Source organism: Hyperoodon ampullatus, assembly GCF_949752795.1.
Source record: "Hyperoodon ampullatus genome assembly, chromosome: 13".
Lineage (NCBI taxonomy): Eukaryota > Metazoa > Chordata > Mammalia > Artiodactyla > Ziphiidae > Hyperoodon > Hyperoodon ampullatus.
The window spans coordinates 25,167,656-25,181,546 of NC_136926.1; the positions used below are offsets into that span (position 1 = coordinate 25,167,656).

General features: G+C 47.1%; 1 protein-coding gene across 12 annotated transcripts in view; it reads left to right on the forward strand.

Moving 5' to 3' along the window:
• DEPDC5 (DEP domain containing 5, GATOR1 subcomplex subunit) overlaps positions 1-13,891 on the forward strand; it is a gene marked incomplete at its 5' end in the record, with an annotated part of 87,823 nt that overhangs the window by 28,149 nt on the left and 45,783 nt on the right. For 9 of the 12 annotated variants that reach the window (XM_079717907.1, XM_079717911.1, XM_079717914.1 and 6 more), the window contains 7 exons: positions 77-146; positions 341-377; positions 1,244-1,364; positions 3,877-4,097; positions 8,165-8,368; positions 10,491-10,626; positions 11,613-11,710. In XM_079717907.1, the coding sequence (XP_079574033.1) occupies positions 77-146; positions 341-377; positions 1,244-1,364; positions 3,877-4,097; positions 8,165-8,368; positions 10,491-10,626; positions 11,613-11,710 (887 nt within the window). The remainder of the gene's footprint in view (positions 1-76; positions 147-340; positions 378-1,243; positions 1,365-3,876; positions 4,098-8,164; positions 8,369-10,490; positions 10,627-11,612; positions 11,711-13,891) is intronic. The other 3 variants (XM_079717918.1, XM_079717909.1, XM_079717912.1) reach the window with 2 other exon arrangements.

A 13,891-nucleotide genomic window follows, 5' to 3' on the forward strand; every position in this document is an offset into this window, starting at 1 on the left:
ACCAAAAAAAAAAATTAATTAAAAAAAAAAGAAAGAAAGGGGTTTAGATGAATGACCCTGTCTGTTTCTTTTGCAGTTTCTACACATCCAAAAGCCAGCTCTTTTGTAATAGTTTCACCCCACGAATAAAACTGGCCGGGAAGAAGGTAGGTTTCACCCACCAGCAGAGCCTTTAGGGCCTGTCACTGATGTTGTTATTTTGGGCCTAAGAAAACCCCTATCCCCCAATGGTCATGAATAGCATTTGAGAAATTTGTCTTAGAACTTTATAGTTTTCTGCATTAAATAAATAAACAACAAGGCAAATCCCAGGAGTGATTAACTCTATTTAATTTTGCAGCCTGCCTCTGAGAAAGCAAAAAATGGTCGTGATACGTGTGAGTATTTTTTCCTCCTTTCATCACTTTTAGAAAGAGTCAGCTAACCCATGGCAACAAGATTTTGTGAGGTTGCGTAAAAAATTCACAGCCAAGTTTGGGAGACCAGAGTTCCCCTTGTGTGATCTTTGGAAGGTCCCTTAGTGATCCTGTATATTTTTGTCCTGTCAGCTGCAAAATGGGTGATAACAAAACCTTATTTTTCTTCGCCATAGGTCAATTCTAGGGATCGGGTGGCAAGTTTTAAAGGACTAAATATACACATTAAGATGATATATATATACTTTTAAAATTAATTTATTTTTGGCTGCATTGGGTCTTTGTTGCTGTTCGCGGGCTTTCTCTAGTTGCAGTGAGCAGGGGCTACTCTGTTGCGGTGCGCGAGCTTCTCAATGCGGTGGCTTCTCTTGTTGCGGAGCACGGGCTCTGGGTGTGCAGGCTTCAGCAATTGTGGCTCACAGGCTGTAGAGCGCAGGCTCAGTAGTTGTGGCGCACGGGCTTAGTTGCTCTGCGGCATGTGGGATCTTCCCGGACCAGGGCTCAAACCCATGTCCCCTGCATTGGTAGGTGGATTCTTAACCACTGCACCACCAGGGAAGCCCAAGATGATATTTTTAAAGTGGGATCACAGAAGGAAATGCTGCCATCATCTTGCCTTTACTTAATGCTTGTAAATAGTAATCTCTATATCGCTTTGACATATAAATCATTTAATCTTAGTAACCTGACGAATGGGTTATTATCCCTTTTTTTTCAGGGGGAGATGGTGATGATGACCTATATCTTGCAGATTTTCATGAAGACCATCCGAAGGCCTCTTGTTGAAATGTGTTTTGAGGACAGTTTGTATTATTTGTGTGTTTCAGCTCTGGGGACTCCCAAAGAATCTGAGAACACCCTTCCCATCCAAGTGGATTACGATGCTTATGATGCGCAAGTCTTCAGGCTGCCAGGCCCATCCCGGGCTCAGCGCCTCGCCACCTGCAGGTTTTCTGCCAGACGCACTTTGGGGTGGATGTAAAAGCTGATTAGGAAAACCTGAGGCCCAGTAGGGACCTGCATGAGAGCAACCTTGAAAATATCTTAAATTAAAATTAGCCAAGTGGAAGCCATAGTATGTGGATCATTAGGGAGTCTGTTTTCTGGTTCTCTGGCCCAGCCATTTTGTTAGCTATGTTTGCTATGAAGTATTGTCCCCTCATAAGGAGAGCATTCTGCTTTTTCTAGCCAAGAGAAGCAATTTGTGAATTCTGGAATTTTCATTTCACTGGGAGACCACTAATAGATAGATAGGTAGGCAGCCACTAATAGATAATAGATAGATAGATAGGTAAATAGATAGATTGATCAATCGATCGATCCCAGGGTCCACAGTTTCTTTTAGGTTTATTATTCCCAGAGGGCGAGAGACTTTTCTTTCTTTATTCCTGTTTTAAAAATTTGCTCCATGGTATTTTGGTCATGTAGTAGTTTTTCATTGTGATATAGTCAGATTTACCAACATACTCATTTCTGGGTCTTGTGTAAGAAAGCCATCCCCACTCCAAGGTTAGAAACGTGTCTTTTGTATTTTCTTCCAATACTTTTTTGGTCTTGGTTTTTATACTTAGTTCTTTGTATAGAATTTTTTTTTTTTAATGAAATGTGAAACAGAGCTCTAGCTTATTTTTTTCCCTAGTTGACCAAGTACCACGAGTCCATTTTCCACATTTCTTAGACATGGCAAGTGTGCTTTGATTGGAAGAATCACTGATTGGAGGAATATTCCGTCTCTTCACATTGTGAAAAATGGGCTTAGAGTGGCCACGTGCTCTTCTTCTGTCCTTTCCCCTCATCCCATCCTGATGTCTGGTCCCGAGAATGCTTAGAGCTCAGAGTGAGTGCCGTTAACAGCAGCTCCCCTGCACGTAGATGCTGCCTAGGGCCTTGGCGGTGCTTTTCTTCTGAGTGTCTAAGAACCCTTTCATGGTCTAAGATCCTTGGTTTTCTTTCTTCTGATCAAAGACAGCAAGACCTGGTGTCTCAGAGACTCAGGCTGTGTTCCTTGAGGGCACAGACTGTGCCCTAATCTGTGCTCTGTCCCCACGCTGGGCTGAGCATATGCTGGCGCTCAAATATTTACTGTTGAAATAATGAAAAGTGTAGTCAGCCCTTGGGATCTATTTTCAGGTTGCGTTTAAGCTCTCCCTTAAAATCCTTCCAGGTGGAAAGAGAACAGCTCTGTTGCCAGAGGGGTGGCCCTATCGGCAGTTGCTGACTCTTCCATTCTGAATTTTTGTCCCCCCCATTGGGCTCCTCTCCTGCTGATCCTTCTTCCTGCTGTTTCCAGAGGTTTTCCCCTCAGGGAGTTTCATGTTTTAATAAGGGCATACTGTTTTTAAAATTTTTATTAAGGAAACATTCAAACAGACCAGTGAAATGAACAGTTATCAGTGTGTTGTCAATCTTGTTTTATCACTTCTCCCACATTTGAAATTTCGCTTGAGTATTCTAAAACAGATCTCAGGTATCCTTTTATTTATTTATTTATTTATTTATTTATTTTGCGGTACGCGGGCCTCTCACCGCTGTGGCCTCTCTTGTTGCGGAGCACAAGCTCCGGACGTGCAGGCTCAGCGGCCATGGCTCACGGGCCTAGCCGCTCCACGGCCATGTGGGATCTTCCCGGACCGGGGCACGAACCCGTGTCCCCTGCATCGGCAGGCGGACTCTCAACCACTGTGCCACCAGGGAAGACCCCTTTTCTTTTTTTTTTTAAACCTGTAAGTATTTCAGCATGTGTCTCTCTAACAAATAAGAAATAAAACAAACAAAAAAAATGTGATCACAGTACCCTTGTCGCTGGTAACAAAACTCACACTAATTCCTTAATATCCCTGATAGCCAGTCCCTCTGTAGATTTCCCAATTGTCTCAAAACTGTGATTTTTACAGTTACTTAGTTTGAGTTGGGATCTGAAGAAGATGCACATGTTGCATTTTCTCTTATGTCATTTTCTGTGACTGCAGAGTGTCTTGCTTTCTTCCTTTGTCTGTTTATTTCCATATGACATTTAACTTTTCCTGTTGTCTCTGAATCTGCTGTAAACTGGCAGTTCTCTCTAGAGGCTTGGTTAGATTTAGGTTCAATTTTTGATGCTGGAAGACTTCTCAGGCTGTGCTGTGTGCTTCCTCTTGGGTAACATCGGTTCACAACCCCATTCTCAGTGACATGAGCTTGATGGTGGGATGAGGTGGGGTCAGGCTGAGCGATCGCTTCTTTACAGCTCTGATCCTGGGACTCCGGCCATTGGATGACTGTCAGTCATCTCCCCCATTTCTTCCACGACGTCTCCAGCTGCTCAGGGCAGAGTCCCTCCTACAGTACCTCCTCGGAGATCCCATTGGGGGTTTTCGTTATTGGCCTCCCATGTAGCCCAGGCTGGGGATCCGTTTGGGAGTTGTAACTGGAGGTGGGACAGCATCCCCCGCTTGGTGTGACTTGGTCTCTCACCCACCAGGTCCGTGCGAGAGCGGGAGAGTCACAGTCGGAAGAGCGCCAGCTCCTGCGATGTCTCATCCAGCCCTTCCCTGCCTGGCCAGGTGTTGCCCACAGAGGAGGTGAGGAGCCAGGCTTCTGATGACAGTTCCCTGGGCAGGAGCGCCAACATCCTGATGATCCCTCACCCCCACCTGCACCAGTATGAAGTCAGCAGCTCCTTGGGCTACACCAGCACTCGAGGTCAGAGGGCAGGGCTGGGCAGGGCTGGGCAGGGTGGGGACAGCTGCCTTCCTGTAGTGGGGATGGGCGGGGCTATGGATAGGTGTGGGCTGTAATCCCACATGTTAATTACTTCCATGCAGGTGCAGTGAGTACGAATGGCCTTAACTGTTTGTGTGTGTGTGTGTTATACTATTTTCGTCTTTACCCTTTCTTCTCTCTTCCCTGTAACTGTCTACCTTTCCATATATTAAGGTAGAGCTTTTCTTAGACCTAAGGTTAAAGTGTTTACTTATTTCCTTAGCATTTCCATTCGAGCCACACTTAAAACAGCCTCTTTCCTCTATTCCACTTCAAGTGACCTGTTAACTTGGCATGGCCCAGGGAGCACAGGTGCTGCTTTTCCTGTATCTTATCTTACCCATCCAGTGGCATCTGCAACTCAAGTATACAGCCCCCTCCTGCCTGTTTGGAAAACTTTCTGTTGTGAAATAATTATGGATTTATAGGAAATGCCAAAAAAAAAAAATCCAGGGAGGTCTTGTGTAGCTTTCACTCATTTTCCCAGTGATAACATCTCGCATAACTAGTACAGTATTAAAACCAGGAACATGACCTTGGTACAATCCACAGAGCTTATTCGGAGCTCACTGGTCGTACATGCATTTGTGTGTGTGTGTGTGTGTGTGTCTGTGCAGTTTTAGCACATGTGTAGACATATGTAACCACACCACAATTAAGATATTCCATCCTCGCGGCCTCTCTTCTGCTACTCCTCTAGAGCCACACCCTCCCACTAATCATTCTCCTCCATAATTTTGATATTTCAAGAATGTTTTCTAAATGGAGGAGTAGCCCTCCTGACTTTTAATCACTGACTTAGGACTGTTGTGTGCACACAGCTGCCTCCTGTTGCCCTGGAAGGATTCCCAAAGGGTGAGGGGTGTTTCCCAGCACTTTGAAGGGGAAGCTGGTGGCTCCTGGGGCCTGAGGACCGAGGAGCAGGGCGCTTTCATCTTTCATTCATTAGGCACCATAGACACTGAGCCAACAGCCAGAAATCTTTTTTTTTTTTTTTTTTTTTTTTTTTTTTTTTGCGGTATGCGGGCCTCTCACTGTTGTGGCCACTCCCGTTGCAGAGCACAGGCTCCGGACGCGCAGGCTCAGCGGCCATGGCTCACGGGCCCAGCCGCTCCGCGGCATGTGGGATCTTCCCAGACCGGGGCACGAACCCGTATCCCCTGCATCGGCAGGCGGACTCTCAACCACTGCGCCACCAGGGAAGCCCCCAGAAATCTTTTGACTGCTGAAAAAAGTTTTTTTTTTTTTTTAAACTGGTTCAAAGTATAAAAAGGAAATTCTGAAAGAGAAAGGAGGAGATATTTAATTACATGACTATAGAATATAACCTATGTCACCTACATTAATTAGGGTTAGTATTCAAAAGAATTTTAATACATTTGAAGATTTCTAGGAATTCCCCGACGGTCCAGTGGTTAGGACTCCGCACTTTCACTGCTAAGGGCTCGGGTTCAAACCCTGGTTGGTGAACTAAGATCCCACAAGCTCTGCGGCCAAAAAAAAAAAAATTTCTGGGTTAACTTTTTCCCACCTTCTGGAAATTTCTGAGTTTGCATGACAGTTATATTCCCATTCTGTTAAGTGTATTCTTAGAAGGATCTATAGTAAAAGTTAAACTACACATTAATCCTTTAAAAACCTTTGTTATTCTAAAAGCCAGTTCTCCTCTGAGGAGATAAAGTTGCTCTTAATCCAAGTAGCTTTTTTTTTTTTTTAAATTATATATTTATTTATTTGTGGCTGCATTGGGTCTTCGTTGCTACACGTGGGCTTTCTCTAGTTGCAGTGAGCGGGGGCTACTCCTCATTGTGGTGCGCGGGCTTCTCATTGCGTTGGCTTCTCTTGTTGTGGAGCACGGTCTCTAGGTGCACGGGCTTCAGTAGTTGTGGCACGTGGGCTTCAGTAGTTATGGCTCGCAGGCTCAGTAGTTGTGGCGCACAGGCTTAGCTGCTCAGTGGCATGTGGGAATCTTCCCAGACCAGGGCTCGAACCTGCGTCCCCTGCATTGGCAGGCGGATTCTTAACCACTGCGCCACCAGGGAAGTCCCAATCCAAGTAGCTTTGAAAACAAGTTTTCTTTTTTGCGGTACACGGGCCTCTTGCTGCTGTGGCCTCTCCTGCTGCGGAGCACAGGCTCTGGATGTGCAGGCTCAGTGGCCGTGGCTCATGGGCCCAGCTGCTCTGCGGCATGTGGGATCTTCCCGGACCGGGGCATGAACCCGTGTCCCCTGCATCGGCAGGCGGACTCTCAACCACTGCGCCACCAGGGAAGCCCCTGAAAACAAGTTTTCTTAAAAATTATCTGAATGGTAGAATTGATTTCAACATCCTTAATGATATGTGAGAGTTTATTGGAAAAGCCAAAAAGCAATTCACTGGAACGGTGTCAGGCAGTGCCATCCACATGGCCTTTGTTTCCAGTTTCTCTGTTATATTTAAGGATTCTCACCCATCCACCTACCTAGTGTAGCATAGGAAACATTTCCCCCTTCCTCTACCCATATTTTTGACCCATTTTAGCCCTTAGTCCTATTTCTTATTCTTTTCAAAGCGTGTACTCAACTTTTTAAAGTTGAGTTCTCTCCTTTTATTTCCATGATAACTAACTAGACTATATTCTTTCTTATTTGATAAATTGGATCATCAATTCATTAATTTACAGTGAAAAATACAGTTTTCATGGAGAACTGAATGTTCTCTTCTTGCATGCACAATGGCTTGAGGAACTAAATATTACTATGTACCATGTTCTTTGGTAGGAATTGGGTAGATAATGGTGGACAAGACATTCCTTGATGCCATGGAATTTGTATCTGCTGGACCCACTTTCTAACCTGGGTGTTTGCTTAGTAAACATAGGATGCTCACCAACAGAGTTGGTTGGAGGTTTCAGCTCTTTGATCCACTCAGGTTAGGGACCTGTCTGCCATTGAATGGGACAGGTTGAGTCTAAATATCATGCCATCTCCTTACCTGGTCAAGGCTGGATGCATCCATTTCTTCATTCTTTTCTCCCAAGAATTTAGATTTTTTAACACAGTAACGTTTGATTGCTTACTCATGTTCCAGGCCACTGCATTAATGGGAGGGGGTTCTGATCCACCCAGTCACTCAGGGCCCCATGGTCCTTCCATCCCGGATGCCATGGTCATCAATACTGGTCTCCAGAGTTTCCACAGCAGGGCAGAGGAGAATGGAGATAACGCATAGAGAGGTTTGTGGTCCAGGCCTTCGGGTGGAGCATGTCACTTCTGCCTGTGTTCTCTTGGCTGGAACTCAGTTATTTGGCCCCAGCGCAAAAGAACTGGAAACTACAGTCTCCTTGTGTGTCTCAGAGGAAAATCAAACAGGTCTAGTGAACACATTGGCTATCTCTGCTAGGGTCTGCCCTTCTGGTCACCAAATATCTACATGTATTGTTCCTCCCACATGCAGAATGCACCTGCCCCATCCCCAAAGGGAGACAACTCAAGACCCACTATTTTTTTTTTTTTTTTGCGGTACATGGGCCTCTCACTGTTGTGGCCTCTCCCATTGCAGAGCACAGGCTCTGGACGCGCAGGCTCAGCAGCCATGGCTCACGGGCCCAGCCGCTCCGCGGCATGTGGGATCTTCCCGGACCGGGGCATGAACCTGTGTCCCCTGCATCGGCAGGCGGACTCTTAACCACTGCGCCACCAGGGAAGCCCAAGACCCACTATTGAGTCATTGCATCCAGCTCAACATCTAAGGTCTCCAGACAATGTGTGGTCCTCCCCATCAGGTTTGGGTGTGGCTTCACTGGGCCAGTAATTTAGGAACTAGAACCCCCTTCTCCCAGGTATTTAAAAAGTAAACCCAATATTTCATTCCTTTATAGTTTGGCGATTTCACTGATTTCCCTCGTTCCCTAACATGTACGCTCTCCAAGGTCCTTGTCAGCCTCCGCAGATTGTCCTTCTAGTTCTGCTTTCACCGTGACCCTGTGCTTTCTCTCTGTGCCTCCCCCACCCCACGGTAACCGGCAGATGTCCTGGAGAACATGATGGAGCCACCACAGCGGGACTCCAGTGCGCCGGGGAGGTTCCACGTGGGCAGCGCAGAGTCCATGCTGCACTTTCGACCTGGGGGTTACATGCCCCAGCGGGCACTGATCAACCCCTTTGCACCCTCGCGGATGCCCATGAAGCTTACGTCCAACAGGAGGCGCTGGATGCACACTTTTCCTGTGGGTAAGTTGGGTGCTCGGGAAAGAGCCCTGACTGGGAACTCCTAGTCCTGGCGTCCCCTGAGTGGCCACTCCTAGTCCTGGCGTCCCCTGAGTGGCCTTGGTCAAGGGTGTCGTCTTCTCTGCACCTGCGGTGCCCCACCCGGAAGATGGGGTGGCCGCGCCCACTTTGTCTGTCCCGGGGCTTTTGTGAGGATCCTTGAGGACTTTGTAGCTAGCCAGCTGTGTAGACCCAAGGGCTCCTTTTTCTGTTTGAAAGGGACTGTGCTTTGCCACCTGCTTTCTTTCCTGAGACGAATGTCCCTCTTCTTGTTCACTCCTTCCTTTCCTTACTCTCTGGATGTCAGTGTTACAGTCTTGGTTACACGGAGTTATGTTACTTTGTTTCCTCTCAGGGTCTCTGACAGCAGAAAAAAAAAATTTTTTTTTTTTTTGAGAAATGAGTGAACAATTTCTTTTTTTTTTCTTTTTCTTTTTTTTAGTTTAAATAAATTGGGAAAAAAAAAGCTTAAAATAAACGAGTTCTATTTTTTATAATGGGAAGCTGAAATAAAAACAAACTACAGCCATATTCCAAACCATGTTTAAATTTACAACCATAATGAAAGAAGCCTGCCATAAAAGTGTACTTTCTGGGCTTCCCTGGTGGCACAGTGGTTGAGGGTCCGCCTGCCGATGCAGGGGACACGGGTTCATGCCCCGGTCTGGGAAGATCCCACATGCCGCGGAGCGGCTGGGCCCGTGAGCCATGGCTGCTGAGCCTGCGCATCCGGAGCCTGTGCTCCGCGCAACGGGAGAGGCCACAACAGTGAGAGGCCCGCGTACCGCAAAAAAAAAAAAAAAAAAAAAAAAAAGTGTACTTTCTGTATGATACCATTTAAATAAAGTTCAAAACCAATCAAAACTAAAAAAAAAAAAAAATTTTTTTCAAATTCATTGTTTTTCCTAGCTCATCCTTTTTGATCTGTGTTCTGTCCTAAAGAAGATAAAAGTAAGGTTTTATAAAGCTGTGGCTAAAATTAAACTTCAGCTTGATGGGCTCTTACTGGGCTGGGGAGGAACAGGTACATTCACCTCCTGGGTGTTTTCATGAAGCCATCCTGCTGGATGCCTGCAAGTGTCTAGTTATTTTCTTTGGTACTTGCTTTCGGAGTTACAAGTTAAATAAGTGAACAATGAATCTGGTTCTTTTGGCTGTAATTGGGGGTCATTCCCAACCCCCTTTTTGCCCCTCTTATCTCTATCCTAATCTGTCACCTTACCTGTTTCTTTCTGGTGTCCCTTTCTCCCCATCATCGTCCCCACTGGCTCCCTTCAAGTTCTCTCATGAGAGCTATTGATGTCTCTTCCATGACCGTCAGCTCTTCCTGCTTCTGTGCTTCCCCCCACCCCCATCACACACGCTTTTCTAAAGCTAAATGTATTTACTAAATTCTCTGCCCACCTGGCCCTCTAAGAGCCGAGGCCCTCCTCTGCCAGGCTCCCCAACCTCCTGCCTCCTCAACCCCATCCTCAGAGGTTTTTCTCTTTCCCAAGCGAGTTTGTGGCCTCCAGCTTGTGTTTTGCCTCTTCCACGTTTGGGGTTTGCCCAAATACCCTCTCCTTCAATCCCCGCTAACCTGGTTGGACACTCAGCTCTGAAACCTATCATTCTCCAGGAAGCATGTTTCCGTAGATGCGACTAATTCTCACTTATCTCTTACTCGATGTCCGTTTTGTCCTTGTACGTCCTCTGCTCTTGAAGTAGGAGCTGTTATCGTCTCAGGTACTAACAGAGTCATTGGTGTTTCTCTCGTGTGTCCCTTCTTGTTTCGCCCATGTTGACCCTCCTGGGAGGGACCCTCGTCTCCCATACTGTTATCTTTCTTTACTGTGTCTCAGTTGACATGTGCGAGACAGAGGACCCCAAAATATTCTTAGACTGAGGCCTCACAGGAGGATGAGCCTTGCTTGGAAGAGGCGATGTCCCATCTGGGAGCCAGAGGGTCACAGACAGGACATGCCTCTGTGGTGTGGTCGCCTTTCAATCACCCGCGTCCCAGCAGCAGGAAGGAAGGAAGGTTGAGGTGAAGTGCACCGCACTGGCTGTCGGGGGAATGATGCTCAGTGGATCTTTGTCTGGGCAGGACCATCTGGAGAGGCCATCCAGATCCATCACCAGACCCGACAGAACATGGCAGAGCTGCAGGGCAGCGGGCAGAGGGACCCGACCCACTCCTCTGCAGAGCTGCTGGAGTTGGCATACCATGAAGCCACTGGAAGGTGAGGCCGGGCACCGGGTACTGGGTGGGAGGTACTGCGAGAACGCGCTCGGGCACCCAGGGCAACAGCAGAATAAACTGCCCGCAAAACGTCACGTTCGTGAGACTCGGAGACACTGCACGCGTGCGGGCCTTTCCTTTGTCAGCATCGTCCCCGCCACTGGGCCAGTGCACAGCAAATAGCCTGAGATGCTTTTGCCAGAGATGTTCCCCAGGCCCTGCTTTAGCTTCTGCTTTAATTCAAGACACGCTTTGTCAACCTCAAACATGAGTTTCTCCTAATCCTCAGTCATGGGAGAAAACGAGTTCCAAGGCAGGTGGTTCCCGCTGTGTGTTTTGGGCAGTCAGTCTATGACTTCTGTCATTTTGGTCATTGAGGAATTCCACTGTTGGGTTTAGAAGAAGTTGATGCTAAAAGCAATGGAAACCAAGGCCTGTGTTTATAGAAACAAGTCTTTTCAAACCTGGATCCTGAGTGTGTTACAAGGCATCCGAAGAGAGTCAGCCTAGGAAGAAAGTCATTTAAGCCTTGACATGCTCGAGTCCATGCTACGCTACCTGCTGTTGCTGTGATCTGTTACCTTTGCAAAGAACAATCTTTGGTCCCTTTTCAGTCATCCCAATATCCCATGGGATGGATGAGGGATACAGGCAGGGCATAACCTCTTTCTCAGGTTAACTTGGTACCTCTATTCAAACACCTCACATTGTCCTGTGGGTATCAGCAAGGGGAGGCTTAGGACGGAGGGGGCAGGCGTCTGACGTGGCAGTGGGGAAGCAGCTAGGGTGCCAGGGCAGGAGGCCAGAGCTGGCACACACTTCAAGCCCCGCAACCTGGCGGCCATGGTATGGGTCTCAGTGTTTGCCAGCCTGTGTGGCCAAATGTTCAGGCCTGGTTTTGATGAAAACCCCCTGGAGACAGGGTGAGCAGGATAAAAGAGGTTATGATCTGCATTAAGCCAGGTGTCTGGGCTCTCTTCTCTGCAGGCACGGCACTTCCCACCAACCTGGCGATGGCACATCCTTCTTGAACTTTACTGGAACAGAAGAGCTTTCTGTCAGCCTGCTCAGCAGCAGTGGTGCAGGTAACCAACCCAAGAGGTAACAGAGTGGGGATGCTCAGAGCAGGCCCACACCTAGAAGCGAGGTGGGAACCAGAAAAGCAGGGCCATGTCTATTTCCGGATCATTTCAGCCACAATTTCGGATGACCTATTTAGAAGCAGTGCTGTATAATGCATGGAATTATAAATGGGCTGCACTTTATGTTTTTAGCCGAGAACGTGTTGGTCAAGAACACATTTATCATTGGATCGTCAGTGAGTCATGATTGAGGGCTGCTTATGAGATCACTGTAGTGGGCAACACCAGGCCTGGGAGCTTTAAATTATGTGTGTATGTGGGCAAGCCCACCCCCATAAAAACAATCAGGAGAGACCCAGAGGGAGCAGTGTGGTTCCAGCTACGAGTTCAGAGAAGAGAAGGGTGACGTTGCTTACAGAAGTGGGCACGCATCTCGGACGCGAAGGGGTAGAATTTGGTCAGGAGGAGAGTGAGAAGGTGAGGGATTCTAAGTGGAGGGAGAGTAGGAACTTGTATTAATACAGGGTTTATGCTTTTTGGAAGCACTTGTATATCTGTTATCTTATGCGATCATCCCAGTAGGGAGTAAGTTGTTAAGTATATTTTACATATGCGGCAACGTAACAGCCAGAGATGTGGAGATGTTACACTTATCTCTCAAGCCAGTAGCCAGGTGTCCTGCTGTTTTTGATTTCAGCAGCAGTATTCAGAGAGCCTTTACAGGGGTAGGAGAACATGAATTTGGATGGGTGGGGGCCAGATTTTGGAAAGCCTCAAAGGACAGATAATTGTACAAAATGAATATGAAAAACATTAAAACTGAAAGAAAAAATGGTGCTGCTACTTTGTGTCTTAGTTTTCTATCAGTTAACTTGCATTTGTGGAACTTGGCTTAAGGAAGGTGTAATGAAAGTGAAGTTGTATTAAGTTGGTGAATGAAGTTTTCCTCCATTCATGTGTGGATTCAGCCAGCGACGTTTCTAGAGGCCTATAGCTAAGGCTCGGAAACTGGACTGGCAGTGAGAGAATTACTAAAGGATTATGCTTATTTCCTTCCTATTTCTAGTGCACCTTTTCTGTCATTCATTTTGAATGAGAAAACAAATTGAATAAAAATTTGGGGATGAGTAAGATACTTTTTATCCCTGTACCCAGGGGGCTAAAAATGTTACTTGTCTACCAGACTCTTTTAAAGTACCTTCAGAATATGCTAAAGGCAACATTTCTATTGTTTTGCTAAAAGAAGGAGCCATTTTATAGGAACCCAGAGTTTGACCTTCCTGGCTGTTTGGGGTCAAGTTGTACCAAGGAGGGCTGCTCTGGGGCTCATGAGACCACACTTTGAGCGAGTTTCCTGGTGACCTGAAGCTGGGGAACCATGGGCTCAGGTGGTAACAGCACCAGGATTTGCCCACAGTGGTCGTGGAGTGCTTCCGGGCCTGGGGAATGAAATGGACATAAAGATCTTCACCTGCCTGCCTGCCTCACAGAGTTGTTGAAGGATCAGAAGTAGATCGGGTTCCTTAAGGGCAAAATTATCACATCGGTTCCTTGTCTGGGGACAAAGTGGGGGCCGAAACAAAACTAGTGAACATTTCACTCGTTAAAAAATGGAAGAGAAACGGGAAAACCTCATCTGTGACCCACCTCTGCCTCCTGGCCTTGGCGGTTTGCACCATGTGCAGGCATGCAGGCGTGACTCCGATTTCGCCTGCATTTGGACCTGACTCATAGGTGAGTTGTGATTCACAGGGCTGGCACCTCTGCGGGTTTCCCTCCTGGCCCTGTGCTGCCCAGCAGGAACCAGGTTGTTGGTTGGTCTGGGCAGGCAGCGTTTATCTCTCTGTTTCTTTAACTGGGCACCCGTTTATAAAACTTGTTAGTGTCATCCCCCTGATGGGGGTAACTGTGCTAGAGAATTTTGATAAAATCAGTGGATGCCAAGTTTTCTTTCTCTTTACTGTCGGGACTCAGAATCTGCAACTTGGTGTTTGTGTTGAGTTTTAGGTACGTGCAGCAGATTTGGCCTGAGAGCTACCAGTAAATCAGAGCGCACGGAGTTACTCACCCAGGCCAGGCTGGGTGTTTGTGGGGTAGTACCATCTCTGTAGCCCAGAGAGAAGAAGTGACTCGCCCCAGGCACAGGTGTCCCCTGGAAGCAGCCCCAAAGGCCCCATACGGATT